The sequence below is a fragment of the Oncorhynchus mykiss genome, chromosome 8 (assembly GCF_013265735.2).
Source record: "Oncorhynchus mykiss isolate Arlee chromosome 8, USDA_OmykA_1.1, whole genome shotgun sequence".
Classification (NCBI taxonomy): Eukaryota; Metazoa; Chordata; class Actinopteri; order Salmoniformes; family Salmonidae; genus Oncorhynchus; species Oncorhynchus mykiss.
The window spans coordinates 16,786,113-16,806,478 of NC_048572.1; the positions used below are offsets into that span (position 1 = coordinate 16,786,113).

A 20,366-nucleotide genomic window follows, 5' to 3' on the forward strand; every position below is an offset into this window, starting at 1 on the left:
TGAAAATCTACACATATTTTACTTCTCTCTGGAAATAAAATAAGTAGTTTGACAGACCCATTTATCAGGTTTGGTTGTGGCTCATGTCTTTGTGGTTAGATCAGATGAAGCCCTTTGGGCCACACAGCAGCAGTACAAAGAGGTCCAGATTCTCACTCATGTGGTGAGGTCTAATGTAAATGTTTGGCTACTTTTGAGGACTTTGCAGTCATTTTTGATCAACCATTATTTAGAAGGCAAAATCATCATGTTATTGAACAATTTCATGGGATTATAATAGTTTTGTCTGTAGAAATGTGATTACAGTAAAGTGTGCTTTCTTTTCTTGATCAAAGTAAGTATTTCCTTCAATATCAAATTGCGTTCTCAAGGAAGCCATTGTCTTAATCTTCCAGTATGTAAAGACATAACACAAAGCATGGAGGAATGAGACATCCCGGTTTTCAGACACCGATATCCAGGGCCGCAGGAAATCATGTGGAGAGGCAGCATTTGCCACAGCACTTTTCAATCAGGTGTTGCAGCGCCACACCTCTTTTGATTTAGTTTAATAAAATATACTGACGCAAAGCGTTAGAGGGACAAAGTGCTGTTTTTTAGACAAATTCGCTTCATGATTTGTCAACTCGCTACTATTTCACTGTCCTTTACATCGGAGTGCTGCTGCAAGCTCTTTGCATGTCTTGATCAATCAGATTCACGGAATTGCAGGTCACGTGGGCCGGGCACAACGCACAAAGCTCAAGGCGAGCTTTCCACTTTCCTCTGGTATTTATTTAGCAAGCGTCATGTCACTCACATAAATCATCACATACAGTGCCTTGCGAAAGTATTCGGCCCCCTTGAACTTTGCGACCTTTTGCCACATTTCAGGCTTCAAACATAAAGATATAAAACTGTATTTTTTTGTGAAGAATCAACAACAAGTGGGACACAATCATGAAGTGGAAAGACATTTATTGGATATTTCAAACTTTTTTAACAAATCAAAACTGAAAAATTGGGCGTGCAAAATTATTCAGCCCCCTTAAATTAATACTTTGTAGCGCCACCTTTTGCTGCGATTACAGCTGTAAGTCGCTTGGGGTATGTCTCTATCAGTTTTGCACATCGAGAGACTGACATTTTTTCCCATTCCTCCTTGCAAAACAGCTCGAGCTCAGTGAGGTTGGATGGAGAGCATTTGTGAACAGCAGTTTTCAGTTCTTTCCACAGATTCTCGATTGGATTCAGGTCTGGACTTTGACTTGGCCATTCTAACACCTGGATATGTTTATTTTTGAACCATTCCATTGTAGATTTTGCTTTATGTTTTGGATCATTGTCTTGTTGGAAGACAAATCTCCGTCCCAGTCTCAGGTCTTTTGCAGACCATCAGGTTTTCTTCCAGAATGGTCCTGTATTTGGCTTCATCCATCTTCCCATCAATTTTAACCATCTTCCCTGTCCCTGCTGAAGAAAAGCAGGCCCAAACCATGATGCTGCCACCACCATGTTTGACAGTGGGGATAATGTGTTCAGGGTGATGAGCTGTGTTGCTTTTACGCCAAACATAACGTTTTGCATTGTTGCCAAAAAGTTCCATTTTGGTTTCATCTGACCAGAGCACCTTCTTCCACATGTTTGGTGTGTCTCCCAGGTGGCTTGTGGCAAACTTTAAACAACACTTTTTATGGATATCTTTAAGAAATGGCTTTCTTCTTGCCACTCTTGGAAAAAGGCCAGATTTGTGCAATATACAACTGATTGTTGTCCTATGGACAGAGTCTCCCACCTCAGCTGTAGATCTCTGCAGTTCATCCAGAGTGATCATGGGCCTCTTGGCTGCATCTCTGATCAGTCTTCTCCTTGTATGAGCTGAAAGTTTAGAGGGACGGCCAGGTCTTGGTAGATTTGCAGTGGTCTGATACTCCTTCCATTTCAATATTATCGCTTGCACAGTGCTCCTTGGGATGTTTAAAGCTTGGGAAATCTTTTTGTATCCAAATCCGGCTTTAAACTTCTTCACGACAGTATCTCGGACCTGCCTGGTGTGTTCCTTGTTCTTCATGATGCTCTCTGCTCTTTTGACGGATTTCTGAGACTATCACAGTGCAGGTGCATTTATACGGAGACTTGATTACACACAGGTGGATTGTATTTATCATCATTAGTCATTTAGGTCAACATTGGATCATTCAGAGATCCTCACTGAACTTCTGGAGAGAGTTTGCTGCACTGAAAGTAAAGGGGCTGAATAATTTTGCACGCCCAATTTTTCAGTTTTTGATTTGTTAAAAAAGTTTGAAATATCCAATAAATGTCGTTCCACTTCATGATTGTGTCCCACTTGTTGTTGATTCTTCACAAAAAAATACAGTTTTATATCTTTATGTTTGAAGCCTGAAATGTGGCAAAAGGTCGCAAAGTTCAAGGGGGCCGAATACTTTCGCAAGGCATTGTATAGTGCCTTCAGAAAGTATGCACGTCCCTGGATTCTGTTTCAAAGTGGGATTAAAATGGATTTACATTGAACAAAAATATACATGCAACAATTTCAAAGATTTTATTCAGTTACAGTTATAAGGAAATCAATCGATTTCACATGCATGGGAATACAGATGTGCATCTGTTGGTGTGTTCAGAAAACCAGTCCATATCTCGTGTGACCTCTATTTGCCACATGCAGCACGACACATCTCCTTTGCATAGAGTTCATCAGGCTGTTGATTGTGGCCTGTGGACTGTTGTCCCACTCCTCATCAATGGCTATGCGAAGTTGGTGGATATTGGTGGGAACTAGAACACGTTGTCGTACACGTCGATCCAGAGCATCCAAAACATTCTCAGTGGGTGAAAGTTCTGGTGAGTATGCAGACCATGTAAGAACTGGAAGATTTTCAGCCTCCAAGAATTGTGTACAGATCCTTGGGGCGGTAATGGCGGCGGATGGGGCGGTGATGGCGGCGGATGAATGGCATGGACCTCAGGGTTTATTCATGGTATCTCTGTGCATTCCAATTGCCATCGATAAGATGCAATTGTGTTCATTGTCCGTATCTTACTATATGCCTGCCCATACCATAACCCCACAGCCGCCATGGTGCAACGTTGACATCAGCAAACTGCTCGCCCACACGATACCATACACCTGTCTGGCATCTGTACAGTTGAAACCAGGATTAATCCGTGAAGAGCACACTTCTCCAGCGTGCCAGTGGCCATCGAAGGTGAGCATTTGCCCACATGACGAGCATGCAGATGAGCTGCCCTGAGACGGTTTCTGACAGTTTGTGTAGAATTTCTTCGGTTGTGCAAACCCACAGTTTCATCAGCTGTCTGGGTGGCTGGTCTCAGATGTTCCCCCACATGAAGAAGCCGGATGTGAAGGTCCTGGGATGGCGTGGTTAAATGTTGTCTGCGGTTGTGGACATTCCTGCAGATAGCATGCCAATTGCACACTCCCTCAAAACTTGAGACATCTGTGGCATTGTGTTGTGTGACACAACTGCACATTTTTTAGAGTGGCCTTTTATTGTCCCCAGCACAAGGTGCACCTGTGTAATGGTTATGCTGTTTAACCAGCTCCTTGATAAACCACACCTGTCAGGTGGATGGATTATCTTGGCAAAGGAGAAATGCTCATTAACAGGGCTGTAAACAAATTTGTGCAAAACATTTGAGAGAAATATGCTTTTTGTGCGTATGGAACATTTCTGGGAACTTTTATTTCAGCTCATGAAACATGGGACCAACATTTTACATGTTGCGTTTATGTTTTTATTTACTGTATAAAATGAATCCCTAATTTCTCATCTCTGAAGCGGCTAAGGGAACACCTCCCTCTCTCTATACTCAGTGTCACACCAGCCTTCGCTTTGGCTACCTCTCCTGTCCAGCTGGGCATCCCGACCTCTCCGCTATACAGAAGAGTCCATGAAGGTGGGCACGACTCAAGCCTGGAGCACCTCAGGACTGCCATTGACAAGGTGCTCCAGATCGTACACCAGCTGCAGGCTACACAACCACCTTCCCAGCTCCTCGCGGTCGATCCAGCCACCCCATCACCATCTACATTACCCGGTCCAATCAGCAACGTCCACCTGCCCCTCCCGGAGCGGTTTGACGTAACCCCAGCTCACTGTAGGGGGTTTCTTCTGCAGTGTGACCTCCACCTTGCCCATCATGCTGGGACGGCCTCCGTTAGGGACAAGGTGGCCTTGTTGATCTCGGTGCTGACAGGCCGGGCTCTGGAGTGGGCACACGCCATCTGGGAGAGGGACGGTCCAGAGGTGCAGTCCTATGAGTGCTTCATCCAACTCTTCCATGCTGTTTTTGACCACCCTGTAGAGTGCCGAGAGGTGAGTGTCTCCTTCGTCTACGCCAGGGGTCCAAGACAGCGTCTGAGTACGCTCTGGATTTCCGGAAGGTGGCTGCATCCACTGGCTGGAACGACCAGGCCCTGTTTACGGTTTTCCGCAGCGGGCTACAGGCGGACGTCCAGACTGAGCTGGTCTGTCGCGATGAGGACCTCACGCTGGACAAAGCTCATCACCATGGCCATCCGCCTGGATAATCTCCTGCGTGCCCGTCGTCGCCCATCCAGGGGGTTCAGGTCTCTCCCAGGAACCTCCAGCGAGACTGAGCCCATGAAGGTGGGCACGAAGCACCATCCCCCAGAGGAATGTTAACGCCACCATCAACAGGGTCTCTGCTCCTACTGTGGGGAGTCGGACCTCACCTGTCCCAGAAGGAGAACCATGCGAGGAAGCGACATGCCGTGGAGCACTCCTGTACCTTCCCAGGTATGCGTGAACGTGCCTTGCTCCTCTCTGTCCACCCAGCCCTTCCTCCTTCCTGTCACCTTCCCGGACTATCCTGGCACCCCACTTTGTCCTGACCTAGTGGACTCAGGTTCTGCAGGCCATTTCCTAGGCTGGTCAGTAGCCTTATCATTATGCATTCCGCTAGTCCCTTTACAACCCCCTATCCCAGTCCATGCCCTCGACAACCGTCCCCTAGTAACAGGACTGGTGTGCCAGTACACGATTCCCATTTCCCTCACAGTTGCTCACAACCACCATGAATGCATCACTTTCCTCATCTTAGACTCTCCTGCACACCCCGTAGTTTTAGGTTTCCCCTGGTTACAGTTGCATAATCCCAGGATATCGTGGACAGAGTTTGTTGGGTTGGTCGCAGGAGTGTCAGGGGGGGTGTCTCTGTCCATCTGTGCCACCTCCGTGGTAAGTCCGGACCAGGCCACCCACATCCCTTTCCCAGAGGAATACCGCGACCTACAGGTGGCTTTGCAGGGAACATATACCCTCTCTCGCATGCAGAAACCGAAGCCATGGAGGTCTATGTCCAGGAGACACTGGCCCAAGGATTCCTCCGTCCGTCCACCTCTCCGTCCTCCTCCAGCTCTTTTTCATGAAGGACAGAGGTCTCCGCCCCTGTATCGATTACCGGACACTGAATAAGGCAACTGTTAAAGTCAGTTATCCCCTGCCTCTCATACCCACTGTGATCGAACAGATGCACAGTGCTCAGTACTTTACCAAATTGGATTTGCGCAGTGTCTACAACCTGGTGCACATCAGAGGGGATGAATGGAAGACCGCCTTTAGTACCAGCACCAGGCACTATGAATACAGGGTAATGACCTACGGCCTGTCAAATGCACCCTCTGTGTTTTAATCCTTCATTAACGAGGTGTTTAGAGACATGTTGGGTCGCTGTGTAGTGGTGTACATTGACGGCATCTTGGTATACCCCACTACACACGAGCAACATGTCTCATGTCAGGTCTGTTTTGGATAGGCTGATAGGGCATCACCTGTATGCCAAGGTGGAGAAGTGCCTTTTCTTTCAGTAGGCGGTCTCCTTCCTGGGCCATCGGATATCCACCGTGGGAGTGGAGACGGAAGAGAATAGGGTCAGTGCAGTACGGTCGTGGCCTGTTCCATCCAACATAAAGGCGGTGCAGCGCTTCCTAGGTTTTTCCAACTATTTCAGGTGCTTCATTAGGGGTTTCAGCACAGTGGTGGCCCTTCTCACCTCCCTCCTGAAGAGAGGTCCTAGACACCTGCGCTGGACTGAGGCCAACGAAGCCTTCCGTGTGCTCAACGAACATTTTACGAACACACCTGTTCTGGCTCCTCCTCACCCGTCTCTGCCCTTCATTATGGAGGTGAACGCTTTCGAGGTTGGAGTAGGGGCTGTTCTCTCCCAACGCACTGGATCGCCGCCTAAACTCCATCCATGCACCTTCCGTGAGTAGAAGCTGTCTCCCGCGGAGTTAAATTACGATGTGGGGGATCGTTAGTTGCTGGCCGTCAAGAATGATCTGAAAACATGGCGGCACTGGCTGGTGGTTGCTCAACAACCATTCCTTGTTTGGACGGACCACTGGAACCTAGAGTATATTCAAGCAGTGACGAGGCTGAACCCGCGTCAGGCCAGGTGGGCCCTATTCTTCACCAGGTTTGGCTTTACCCTCCCCAACTGGCCGGGATCTATGAATGTCAAGGCCGATGCGTTGTCCAGCGTGCATGACACAGAGGATCGGAGAGTGACACCCATTAACTGTGGTAGATTTCAATACGTTCTCACCTTGTTTACTATCCCTCATTCTCACTGATCAAAATTACACAATAGGCAACAACTAACAGGCAATGAGGGTAAAGGACAAGAGCTAAGAAAAGGAAGCATCTTCAAAGTATTAGGATTGTCTAAGCAATTAGTGTCTTGATATGCTACACCTGTCACGTGGATGGAGTATCTTGGCAAATGAGAAATGCTCACTAACAGGGATGTAAACACATTTGTGCACATCATTTGAGAGAATTAAGCTTTTTGTACATATGAAACATTTTGAGCATCTTTTAATTCAGCTCATGAAATAAGTGTTTTAAAGTCACAAGACCGCTTTACAAACCCTCAAATAAAAACTTGATGAATTAAGAAGTATTATTCAGGGAATTCTGAACTGGGACTGTGAGACATAGAACCTGGAATGAGAGAATTCCTAAGCCATGATGACAGTGTGGCAACATGTAAACATTCCTCAGAGTTCGGCCAAGCCCTGTTACTGCTGTAACCCCTCACTGACCCCTGACAGGGATCATCCCTGAGCTACTGAAGTAACCTACTATACACACATCTGAGTAGGGAGTTTAGTAAACAACTTCTTATTGAGCGACAGATATCCATTTCATTCCCTTATGAAATTGGATATCATATGATATATGATACAGTATAGAGACATTTAAATACATAGGCTATCATTTAGTGTTTGTGTAGGATAATGTCAAATGTGCTGGAAAGCCACCCATGTAACAATCTGCTACCTCAGTTTGTAGTTCAAGTAAACATTATGATCCAGATTTGGATAATCTTGCATGCCCCAATTACCTAATTTAGGTGCTTGTTCAGTAGGATTTTGCAAAACTGATTGTTGGTTAATGAAATACCCTCTTTCAGACCCAGAGAAACAGTTGTTAATGGCTGGTTAATAACGAACTAGGGTTGTAGAGTGTAGACAGTAAGGAATTTCATAGCATGAGGAGCCTGTTGAGCATACAATCGAAATGACAGGGATTGCCTTTCACTTTCTAGTAGGAAATAAAGTGACTGGCCAGTTGCTGTCCACAGGCTGGTTGACGCGGACTGGACTATGTCTCTTTCCAAACAGTTGAATCTTATCAGCGCTCCTTCATTTCACCTCATTAACAGAGGCTGTCACGAGCTATTGATATGTAAATTGGACTGAACGGGCGGTTGTGTCAAGACATACTCGGACGGAGTTTACTTGGGACTCAGTGCGCCTCGCTGCGGACCCTATGTTTTTACTCTCTGCCTGGATAAACGGAGCCATCGACGTCGCCTCAAGTTTCTTGTTACCTTTAAACACCCCGCACATACCCCGCACCGCGTCTCGTGCTTGGAATTGGGTTTATCTCCAAAGGATTTGTAATCGGACCGAGAGTTCGTCTGGGGAATTACGCGGGGAACATTTTGGTATGAGTTTAATATCTGCTACTTTTTCAGTTTTGTGTAGGCTGATGATGGGTTTTTCTAGCGTATTCTCTATTCTCGAAATTCATTAATAAATATAATATTTGGTTTCTTTTTAATCATGTTCAATCTGAGACCTGTGTAGTCTAGGCTGTTTTGATCAAATTAGATTTTTTTTGCCATTTGTATTATTGACAATTTGAGACAGAAATGTATGCCTTTTCAACAGTTTTATGCAGAAGGGGACCACCCTTGTCTGGCTCCTAGATGGGTAGCCTCCCTAGTAGAATTCCACGTGCCTATGGGTAGCCTACCTGCCACTATGTCATATAAATACAAATGAATACAATAGTTGATCTATTTCAGAACGTGAATGCCCTATCTTACATTGGGTGGAGAGAAAGGGAGAAAGTTTCAGAGTGGATAGTTGAAGAAGCTAGGAGGTATATCAAAGGAACACGTAGAGATGACCTAATTTTGCTTATCAGTGGAATGTAAGAGGAGCTTGTATAAGTAAGGGCCTTATCATTAAATTATAAATTGTAGGTCGAAGGTAATTAATAATGAGCAGAAATCCCTCTAGGCTGTACAGAACTCCCTTTAATAGAACGTTTATATAAATGTAAAGGGGAAATTCCACTGTAACAGAGTGACACTGTATGTGTGTCAAACCAAAAAACAATGATTGAAACTTAAACAAACCATATAACTCTGCACAATGACTACTTTGAGCAGTTTTGCTCACTCTGTAAGGAGGCTACTCAGAATTTCCCTCAACCATCTTAAACTTCTGACATTCGCCATCATAGAGGGATCATAGCTTTCTTCTGGATTTCATATCAGAGGAAATAACATGGTTTTCATTTAGCTGTAAATAATATCCCAATCAATGTTAATACAGAATGAGTGATTTGAATTCTGTTTTTCTGAGGGTGCTGAATCGGCCTAGTGTCTTGACTTCACTATTCAGTCTTGTGCTTATCATGAAAGCGTTCATGCATGTAGTCTGTGTGTGTAGGAGTTGCCTAGATGTCTCCCTCGCCTGGCCTTCTGCTGGGTTCCCTGGGGAGCTGATTAGCGGGGCCAGTGTGATTTAGAGGTCAGTAGGGCACCTGGTATGTAATGGGGAAATTATTACTCATAATGGAAGGGGGCCCATTAAACTCATATGAGATCAGGAAACAAGAGATTATTTTTTACATTGATTATGGTTTTTCTTCCCAGGTGGTGAGACAATGCCTATTATCAGCGTACAAGATAAGTGCTAAGGAAGGAGCCATTTTATGATGGGCTACTAGCCAACTACTGCTTGATGTTTTGTCTTTTTAATTGACATTTTAGGGAATGCAAGTCTAATGGGGAGATTGTAAAACAGAAGTGCACTTTTAGACATAAATCATTTTGTAAATTGGTCTTTACTTGGGTTTTAATAGGAGCTCAAGCTGCCTAGTGGGCCATTGAAGGAGCAAGTGAATAGCCTGATGGCACAATAAAGAAAGATTTCTTCAGTCTTTTGACTAAACCTCTATTGGTTTCTTGAAACAATAAATGCTTGTCATTACCCACAGCTCCTTGCTCTTTCAGCACAGTCAAATCTGCTATCATTAAGTGTTTTAGCGCAGATAACTGAAGAATAGAGAAAATATTGATGTTTGGTCCTTCCTTTCAGAGGCAGACTGAACAGAGAAGCTGTTAACAAAGCAGTGGTAGCAGGGGGAGTGAGTGTTCTCTTATGGGGAGCAGGGTGGGCTGCCCCTCAGCTCACACATTAACATTCATTAGTCCTCTCCAGCTGGAGACTGGCTGGAAAGGCTGGCAGTCCCCCTTGCTGTGCACTTGTTATCGTGTGTGTGTGGGTCTGTGCCTTTGTGTCTGTATGTGAGGAGACCGAAAGAGAGAGCTGTGTGTGTGTGTGTGTGTGTGTGTGTGTGTGTGTGTGTGTGTGTGTGTGTGTGTGTGTGTGTGTGTGTGTGTGTGTGAGAGAGAGAGTGTGTATTTAATGTAACTCATGGGTGAAGAAAATCTTTGTAGACTAAAGCACTAAAAGGAAAGCCTCCATCTGACTAACACAGGGGGCCTTTTCTGTTCAGTGGTCCAGGACAATGAATCCAAATCAGATGATTATGATGACTTGATTGGCCAGTCTAGAGTCTTTGGTCAGTACTGTAGCTTCCCACAGCTGGAAGTGTGTGTGTGTGTATTACTGTGGCAGTGCTGGTCTTGTAACGACAACATCCTAAACCTCACTTATTCATTGTCAGTGTCTGCTGGTAATACCTTTGATGTTGAGATTATAAGTGCTATATGATGACCAAGATAAGGAGGTTTTCTTATGACCTTGTATCTGGAAGGAAATAGTCATATTTCCTAAAACTAGAAGGTCACTAGGAGTTCAGTCATTGGCCTTTAATTTGGATTAGGACCAACTGTCAGCCTAGAACCCTTTCCATCAAGATACCATCGTTATCTGAGGGGTGTTAAAGGGGGATGTTCTATTGTAGAGGTAAATAGCTTTACTGCCATGTGTAACCTTTATTTAACTAGGCAAGTCAGTTAAGAACAAATTCTTATTTACAATGACGGCCTACCCGGATGACGCTGGGCCAATTGTGCGCCACCCTATGGGACTCCCAATGCGATACAGCCTGGAATCGAACCAGGGTGTCTGTAGTGACACTTCAAGCACTGAGATATAGTGCCTTAGACTGCTGCGCCACTCAGGAGCCATACAACATGACCCCAGCATTATCTCCAATCTCACATCTGGCAGCCATCAATCACACACAGAACAGCTTCATTATCACTGTCCAACGGCCTCAGAGTAACAACAGCACACTAGCTAGCCTTGAGCATGTTCTTGCCTCAAGGCAGGGATGGGCAACTTTGATGGGGGTCGGAACCACAAAAATCTGAACTCATCATGAGGGACTGCAGTTGCTCGCAGGCTGACATGGGCTAATTGACTGACTGTCAGTGACTGACAACCACATAACAACTGCTGATGCACAACACCATTTAGAAAGTGCACCTGGTGTATTCTAAATAGCAACAGTATGTCGAGACCGACTGATTTTTTTTTGGGGGGGGCGAAGGGGGGGTTATCTGAGGGCCTGCCCATCCCTGCATCAAGGCTTAGAGCCCATTTATGCTTTATCCGAAAATGTGGTTGGAGGATCCGTATGGATGGGATGATGCAATTGCGGGATCTTCAGAGGCACACAGAGGCCAAATTGCGCTTTGTATCGCATCGCCGTGCACCTCTCAAATTTTGTAACATTGTGGCGCGCGAAGTATGAATGCCATGACTTCTGCAGAGGACATATCACCGTAAATGCAGACATCGGATTTGCCGTGCAGCGCCTTTTAGGCTACACTCACAAGTTGCCCAAAATATACATTCAGAATTGCTTCGTTTGATAGTATTTGATATGATCTTGGAGTGATTATTTTGATGATTTTTTTTAACATGATTGTTACCATACAACTTTGAGTGACACCATGACAACAATCAAAAGATCCTCCCCTCAGAAATGAACTTCTTAAACTATGTCAACGGTTCCTGAGGCGCCAACCCTGGAAGGACCAGGGCTAAAGGCCCTGAAATAGATTTGGGGATTAGCGAACGGGTCAAAGTTTTGATTTAATCTGGTTTTCGCTCTCTCGCTCTCTTTCTCCTCTCTTCTCTTTCTTCTCTCTCTCTCTCTCTCTGCTGGAGGTGGTGTGGGGAAAGACAGATGGCTGAGTTTGACTAAATCCAGGGCTGGGGAGCCAATCCCGCTCTGCACTGAACACTCTTCTCAGTCATCATCCAATCACATCGCTGATCCCTGTTCCAAAACCCACTGGGGAACACCCCTCCAGCATGCCAGATAATTCCATAGATCACTATTTTTTGGGGTCAGACTCTTGTCTCTGCTAACTTCATTACAGACAACAAAGCTGCTTGACCCAAAGGGGGCCCGGCCGGCCCGGCAGCTCACTGAGTTAGTGAAACTGCTCTAGCAGATACCCTGACACAGACAAGCATGGTCTTCTCTTCCAATCCAGAGACTCATCTCATCTTTCTGTGGCTGTATGGCTTCTTATGTAACCCCCTGTGTCCCCACGGGCGCTAGCTCTGGAAGGTTTATGTAAGAGTAGAGAGAGATCATCTCTGGTACAGTAGAGGTACAGCTGGTCCAGAACACGAAAGGTTAACTCCCTGTGTGAGGCTAGGCTATGCCCCAGAGCGTGCTAAAGAAATACATACTCTTGTTGTGATGAGGTGGATGGATGTGAGCTTAAACAAATGAAGGGAGAAAATGCCCTCACTAATGGGAATGTTAGACAACCGCCGGCAGCTTAGAAATCTAAGAGCACAATTGTATGTTCATTCTAGCATGTTGGTTCTATGTCACATTGTGTGGATGTAATGTTGTTGTTTGGAACGACTCTATCTTGTGCTCTGCTATGTGCATGTCTCAGGTGGAGGTGAGCATCACCCTGACTCACTCTCCAGTAAATGAAGGCCCTGCAGCATTGGCTGGCTCCCCATACTGTTTCTGTTGCCAGGTGTCTGAAAATATTGCGCCCTCCTGGGAAATGCTTTGTTTCTGTCAACAAGAATAGTGTTTGTGGGGTTTGTGACGCTTAAAAGCACACCGTGTAATGTAATAGTAGTAGAAGTTGGGTGTTGTGATGCCATAGCAACACTAGCTATATTGATCCTACATTTTTGTTCGATATTCTTAAAACCTCCAACAATTGTCATACAGCAGTCCTGAAATCCTCACACTTACCAACAACTTCAGTGGAGTCTAGAACTGAGAGAACCTTTGACCAGCAGAATTCCTGACCTGCTTCATGAATATCAAGTACTGTGCACTTACTCAGGTGTGTCGTTTTCTCACTTCTTGGCAGCTGACAACTGACCCTTTAATTCTGACAAAGTTACATTGATGATTAAGAACAGGAAGATATATAGCTAGTAGTGTTAAAACTTGAGACTTTTTCACTATGTAGTATATTTAGGTCTGTAGGCTGCTACATACAGGCGGTGATTCTAACATGTATTTATTGACTCAGGGGTGTGAATACTTAGGAAGTTAGGTATTTCATTTTCAATACATTTTCAAACATTTCTAAAAACATGTTCTCACTTTGTCATTATGGGGTATTGTTTATAGATGGGTGAGAATAAAACATCTATTTAATCCATTTTTAATTCCAGCTGTAACTAATATGAATATGTCAGTGGATATGAATACTTTCTGAAGGCACTGTAGAATCTTCACCATCCCATATTGCACTATTTTTAATAGAATTTAAATCAGTTCAAGAAGGATTCCTTTCATTGTGTAATAACATAGTCATACAGTTGGTGTAGACATGAACTTGGTCAATAGTTTAATCAGATGTGACATTTGTTCATTTCTGTGGGTCAAAATACCCAAAGTATGGACAATTTCAGCCACCCAGCTCTTCGCTTTCACAAGGTTTCCTTCTATCTCTAAACAAATGTAGCCTAGAGTCTTGATACATGTCTGATGTCAGAACAACAGCATAGGCTAATGCATGGCAGTGACCCACGGTTTAGAGAGTTATGCCTGGGAGTATTTTGTCTTACCTCTTGTTGTTGCTATTTGACAGTTTAAGGAATAAACGGCATTCTAAAACATTCCAACGTGTTCAAGCTAGTTTGGTGATGACCAGCCTCCTTTAATAAGTTTGACCCCTGTATCACCTCAGTGTCCAAGACAAGCCCACCCATCTTCTCATTGGTGTGGATGGAGACCTTCTGAAGACCTGACTTTCCCTCAGATTCACTAGATGCCTCGCTGCCAATCCAGGAATAGATAATACTACACTGAGGGAGGAGAGGGTTAAATCTAGCAGTCGTAAAACATGCCTGTATGAAAAGAAGTTGTTTTTCAGTTCGTCTGATTTTGAAGAAAAAAACATGTCCCCAGGGCCTCCTCACTCTCAAAACTGGTCTGAAAAACAAAGGGAGCTTGGCATTTTTTAAAAGTTTTGAACCGAGTCCTGAGTTCCTGAAAGGTTCGCACAAAAGCCCAGTTGCCTAGCTGCATGTGAGTAGCCCTGCTCTGCCAGCCTTTTTTGTGTGGCTATCTGGCTGAACAGACCTCTTATGGAGACCCACAAGAATGCAGAGGGGGATAAACTTTCTCCCTGCTTAATTTTATTCATTTCTCAGCTGGCAGGAGGGAGTCATTCAAATGTTACCATAGTGCATTTAGCAACCATTTAAACTCAAAGAAATGGTCTCTCAAAAGTATGCAGAGGACTCTTCTTTGACTATTTCTAGCACATTCCATCCTGATACATAGAATAGTAATTTGGGCATAGGCATACGTTTTCTTTTGATTACGACCTTTTCACCTATTCACGTTTGAAATGTCCATGTTAAAGTGTCCCTTGTCAATGAAAAACATTTCAATCCATCTTCAGTTGTGTGTTGAAATGTCCATGTTAAAGTGTCCCTTGTCAATGAAAAACATTTCAATCCATCTTCAGTTGTGTGTTGAAGTGTCCATGTTAAAGTGTCCCTTGTCAATGAAAAACATTTCAATCCATCTTCAGTTGTGTGTTGAAGTGTCCATGTTAAAGTGTCCCTTGTCGATGAAAAACATTTCAATCCATCTTCAGTTGTGTGTTGAAGTGTCCATGTTAAAGTGTCCCTTGTCAATGAAAAACATTTCAATCCATCTTCAGTTGTGTGTTGAAGTGTCCATGCATGACATTCTGTAGATTGAAAGGGTGTAATACATAGCTTTTCTCACCCTGGGTGGGGTGTATACAACACTGACTAACCCCCCCTCAGGACCTTTCATTTTGACTCTCTATAGATAAAGCGGTCTGGAATGTCTTTACCTGTTAGACCCAGACAGAGGAGTTGGCTTCCTCCTTCAGAAGCTTCAGTGTGATGAAATCATTGACAGTTTTATAGCTGTGTGTGGAATGAGGTGTTGGTTAGTATCACAAGAAAATCTGCTCTTGGACTCTCCAGTCAGACTTTTACATATTGGCCTCATGAAAGCAGAGCTCTCTATCTGATTCTAAAGGATTTAAGGTTGAATGCATGTCTGGAGGATATTCCCCTATTCAGATTTGAAATTGAAACATGGCATATTTGGGAATCAAAAATATTTTTTATTCTTCTGTTTTAAAGTGACAGAAGATTAGAGGACAGTAAGATGGGCTAGTTGTGCATCATAAATAATGAAGAGTTATAGAAAAGGCACAGTGTTTTCTAAACACCGCAGCAGTTTTGGATCTGCTATGCTTGTTAGACTTGTTAATGCTTATCCTAGCGTGATCACCCTTGGCCTGACAAGCATAGTTCCACATGACGGCTACTGTACTGTTTGATCAGAATTATAGCCTACATGTGGTAACTAACTACCTTCAATGAGGTCCCCTGGTGTTCAATAGAAAGGACCTGACTTCAATTTTCTATTATTTTAACCTGACAACTGTGGTACATCCAGGAATATCTTTACAAATAATAGAAAATGAATTGCAATGCATTCACTGTGCAATGGGTCATTCAAACCAGAGTAGAGAGTTTCATTTCTTGATGCATATGTTTTTATATTTTCATAGACTTAACGATGTTGGCCTGTAGCAATGCAGAACTCTGAAATGACTGTTCCAGTGAACCAACAATAATACTGTCTGTCCCTGTTAGTATGGTGTACAGTGTACATCACACATGCAAAACTGTATTTGTGTGTGTGTGTGCGTGTGTCACGACTTCTGCCGAAGTCGTTGCCTCTCCTTGTTCGGGCGGTGCTCGGCGTTCGACGTCACTGGTCTTCTAGCCATCATTGATCCATTTTTCATTTTCCATTGGTTTTGTCTTGTCTTCCCACACACTTGTTTTCAATCCCATTCATTACCTGTTGTGTATTTAACCCTCTGTTTCCCCTCATGTCTTTGTCAGAGATTGTTTATTGTCAGTGTAGTGTTTTTGTATAGGTGCGCGACGGGTCGTACCCATATTTGTTAATATTCATTTTTCTTATTAGTGTTATGGAGCATGTTACTTTGGACATTTATTAAAAGACTCCATTTTACACTCCGTTTGACTCTCCTGCACCTGACTTCCCTGCCACCTATACACATATATCTGACAGCGTGTGTGTGCGTGTGCATGCATGTTTGTGTGAGATACTTTATTTGCAGAGAAATGATTTCAACACACTACAGCCATTAGAGTAGTTGTGGAACAGTGGTGGAAAAAGTACCCAATCATCATACTTGAGTAAAAGTAAAGATACCTTAATAGAAAATGCCTCAAGTAAAAGTGAAAGTCACCCAGTAAAATACTACTTGAGTAAAAGTCTAAAAGTATTTGGTTTTAAATATACTTAAAAATCTAAAGTAAATGTAATTTCTAAAATATACTTAAGTATCAAACGTAAAAGTATAAATCATTTCAAATTCCTTATATTAAGCAAACCAGATGGCAACATTTTTTTGTTTATTTAATTTACGTATAGCCAGGGGCACACTATAACATTCAGAGATTTACAAACGAAGCATGTGTGTTTAGTGAGTCCGCCAGATCAGAGGCAGTAGGGATGACCAGGGATGTTTTCTTGATAAGATGAGAATTTGACCATTTTCCGGTCCTGCTAAGTATTCAAATGTAGCGATTTACTTTTGGGTGTCAGGAAAAATGGATGGAGTAAACAGTACATTATTTTCTTTAGGAATGTAGTGAAATAAAAGCAAAAGTAGTGAAAAATATAAATAGTAAAGTAAGTACTGATACCCCCAAAAACAACTTAAGTAGTACTTTAAAGTATTTTTACTTAATCACTTTACATAACTGTTGTCAAAGTAGATTAGACTCAGGGGATCTGATAGGACATGCCTCTTCCTCTCCAGATCGGAGCTGAACAATGAGTGTTCACAGGAAAATAGTTATGACTGTTTGTTCGGAATCTCTCACTTCCTCTAGAAAGAGGGATAATTGAGCTAATAATGAGCTCAGGTTGGTCTCATATTTCAGAGTCGTATCCTTGGACATGTAAGGTGCCTTCGGAAAAAGAGAATCTCATGAGACGAGATGGAACAGCCCTGTCTGATACCATTATTCCACACTTAGATTTTCAATTTAATTCCCCAAACAGTTCTTTATGACAGTGACATTTGAAGTGAATTTAGAGAGGAACTGACAGTTAATAGGTGAAGTTGTGCCATGGCCCCTCCCTTCCTTCCGTAATGGTTGACAGAAGTCAAAGATTACACAGAGTTGAGTGCCGTTAGCTGTGTCAGGATGCACCCACCTTGATGCTTTACAGCGAGCGGATCAGATGGCCCCCAGATTAGAGGCACCTGAAAGGGATCTTTAATCGGAGCGCTGTATCAGACTCACCAACATTAATCCAGTTAATTGGGTCCAGGCATTGGAGGTGTGAGGGACTGTGAGAAACTCCATTAAAGCCACACTGGTAGAGGAGCAGGCCAGCTCCTTTTCTCTCACTCTACACCAAGGGGCCAGGATAAAAGGCCTCTGAGCCCTCAGAAGCCCCCACTGAGAAGAGATGAAACCTTCGCTTCCAGCCAGCAGAACCCAGAACAACCATATGGGGATTAGATAGGTATCTAGCGTATATCCCTGATGAAACAGATGTTTTAAAGTGTTTCAACAGACTTATGATCTATGGCTGCAGTATAGCCTGCTTGTCTAAGTTATTTAGCCCTTCAAAGAGATTTATCTAGACTCGCTGTTTAAGTTGATAGGAGGTGGGGCTAAAGGAGACAGACCAAACTATCATTAAGACATAGCATGACTTGTTTGGTTATTTTGTCCCCCTCTGTTCTCTCTTAGCTATAGGTGGTGCCTGTGAAATAGGTGTGACCGAAACCTGGTGTGCTGGACCAAGCGGTAGACTGAGATTCCTTAGCATTACATAATTAGGACCTGTACTTTACAGGATTACATGGTGGGCTATTTCATAATGTGATGCTGTTTCTCCTTGGTATATATATTCCTAACCACTCCTAAGACTGGGGGGGGGGAACAATAGGCCTGCATTGAAAGTATGCATTGACGTGCTATATTATGCGAACATCCTTTTGTCTTGGTATAGCCTTCTCTGGTATATCTTTACAAACCCATATAATGTCTATGGGGCTGAATGGAAGAAATCATTATTTTGTCATATTGCTTAATGTGGCTGTGTCCTCTGATACTTGAGAAGATAGCTAGGTGACCTCACCACCTGTCATAATGATGGAACAAACGCATAACAAGCTGTCAGACCACCATTAGTAACTTCAAAAAGCACACATACTTAGTCTAAAATGACAATGTACCATTTCCTCTGCAGTTTACTCGGTTTCAACAAGCATGACGGAATACAGCCTGGAGGATGCTCAGTCTTATAATTTAGCTAATAGGCTACATTGAGTACCTTATACTGCGTTTCACCAATTGCTGGCGTGGTTAATCGTGAGCTAGTTCCTCTGAGTCAGGTAGAAACATTGACAGATTTGACAGCTCAACACGTTGATGGGTTGTAATGATGGTAGGAGCTCCTGGAAAGACAGCCTTTTTTCCAGTGAGTCACTCTGCCTGCGGTCACACCAACTCTCACTCAACTTACCGCATAAGTCTGACTCCTGTGGTTGGTTATGGCTGTTTTTATTAGCTTTTCTATGGCATTGTGTCTGATGGTATGACATAAACAGTGAAAACAGTGTTTGTATGGATGGCACTCTCCTCTGTTGTTGTTGATCACTCCTTTTCAACATGTATAAACTAATTTAAAAGACATAGCTATTCTACAGCTGCTGTCTCCCCAACAGGAAATGGTCTGTTTTCCCAATTCCCACAGCTGGATATAGTGGGCTAGGTAGCTAGTAGCAATGATGCAATCACCATTGAAATCTCAATCTATTCAACCCATTCCCTCCTGGCTTCCTGTTTGCTAGTCTTCTACACTACCATGTGACATGTGCTAGCTTGTTACCACCACATGTGTTTCCTGTTCTCTTGCAGGCACTGAGGATGACATGAGGGAGCCAACCTGGGAGTGTCCAGAGGTCCAAGCCCTCTCGTCTCTCCTCTTCTCCTCTCTTTCTGCCCACTACCCCTGTGTGTGTCGGTGATGAGTTAGTGTGGGTGTGGGTGTCAGCCCCCCACCCCACCCCACCCCACCCTCTCCTTGGAGCACCGTGTCGTGGAGACAGTGCTTCACTTACCCTGCTTACATGAGCCAGCAGGATGAGGCTGCGGTCCTCGCACTGTCCGAGCGCCTCCTCGTAGCCTCCCACAAGGGCCAGGCTGACAATGTGGTCCAGCTCATCAACAAGGGCGCCAAAGTAGCTGTCACCAAGGTGAGTGGAGCAGAGGAGGTGGTCTCCTTGTGTGTTTATTACACGTTTGTCTTTTTAATGTGTATATAAGTTGTAGTCGTCATCCTTTTTTCCCGTCAGATTGCTGTGTCTGTGTGTAGCCATTCACCAATATGGGTGGATTTGTGTGGGTACTGTGTCTGTGTGTAGCCATTCACCAATATGGGTGGATTTTTGTGGGGACTGTGTCTGTGTGTAGCCATTCACCAATATGGGTGGATTTGTGCGGGTACTGTGTCTGTGTGTAGCCATTCACCAATATGGGTGGATTTGTGTGGGTACTGTGTCTGTGTGTAGCCATTCACCAATATGGGTGGATTTGTGTGGGGACTGTGTCTGTGTGTAGCCAGTCGCCAATATGGGTGGATTTGTGTGGGTACTGTGTCTGTGTGTAGCCAGTCGCCAATATGGGTGGATTTGTGTGGGTACTGTGTCTGTGTGTAGCCATTCACCAATATGGGTGGATTTGTGTGGGTACTGTGTCTGTGTGTAGCCAGTCGCCAATATGGGTGGATTTGTGTGGGTACTGTGTCTGTGTGTAGCCATTCGCCAATATGAGTGGATTTGTGTGGGTACTGTGTCTGTGTGTAGCCATTCGCCAATATGGGTGGATTTGTGTGGGTACTGTGTCTGTGTGTAGCCAGTCGCCAATATGGGTGGATTTGTGTGGGTACTGTGTCTGTGTGTAGCCAGTCGCCAATATGGGTGGATTTGTGTGGGTACTGTGTCTGTGTGTAGCCATTCGCCAATATGAGTGGATTTGTGTGGGTACTGTGTCTGTGTGTAGCCATTCGCCAATATGGGTGGATTTGTGTGGGTACTGTGTCTGTGTGTAGCCAGTCGCCAATATGGGTGGATTTGTGTGGGTACTGTGTCTGTGTGTAGCCAGTCGCCAATATGGGTGGATTTGTGTGGGTACTGTGTCTGTGTGTAGCCAGTCGCCAATATGGGTGGATTTGTGTGGGTACTGTGTCTGTGTGTAGCCATTCACCAATATGGGT

At 44.1% G+C, this 20,366-nt stretch overlaps 1 protein-coding gene across 6 annotated transcripts in view; it reads left to right on the plus strand.

Moving 5' to 3' along the window:
* Window positions 1–7,605: 7,605 nt before the first annotated feature.
* LOC110529502 (ankyrin repeat domain-containing protein 6) overlaps window positions 7,606–20,366 on the plus strand; it is a 32,299-nt gene continuing 19,538 nt past the window's right edge. For 2 of the 6 annotated variants that reach the window (XM_021611745.2, XM_021611747.2), the window contains exons 1-2: window positions 7,609–8,001; window positions 19,010–19,347. In XM_021611745.2, the coding sequence (XP_021467420.2) occupies window positions 19,222–19,347 (126 nt within the window). In that variant the 5' untranslated portion in view covers window positions 7,609–8,001; window positions 19,010–19,221. Of the gene's footprint in view, window positions 8,002–19,009; window positions 19,348–20,366 lie in introns of all 6 variants that reach the window. The other 4 variants (XM_021611742.2, XM_021611743.2, XM_021611744.2 and 1 more) reach the window with 3 other exon arrangements.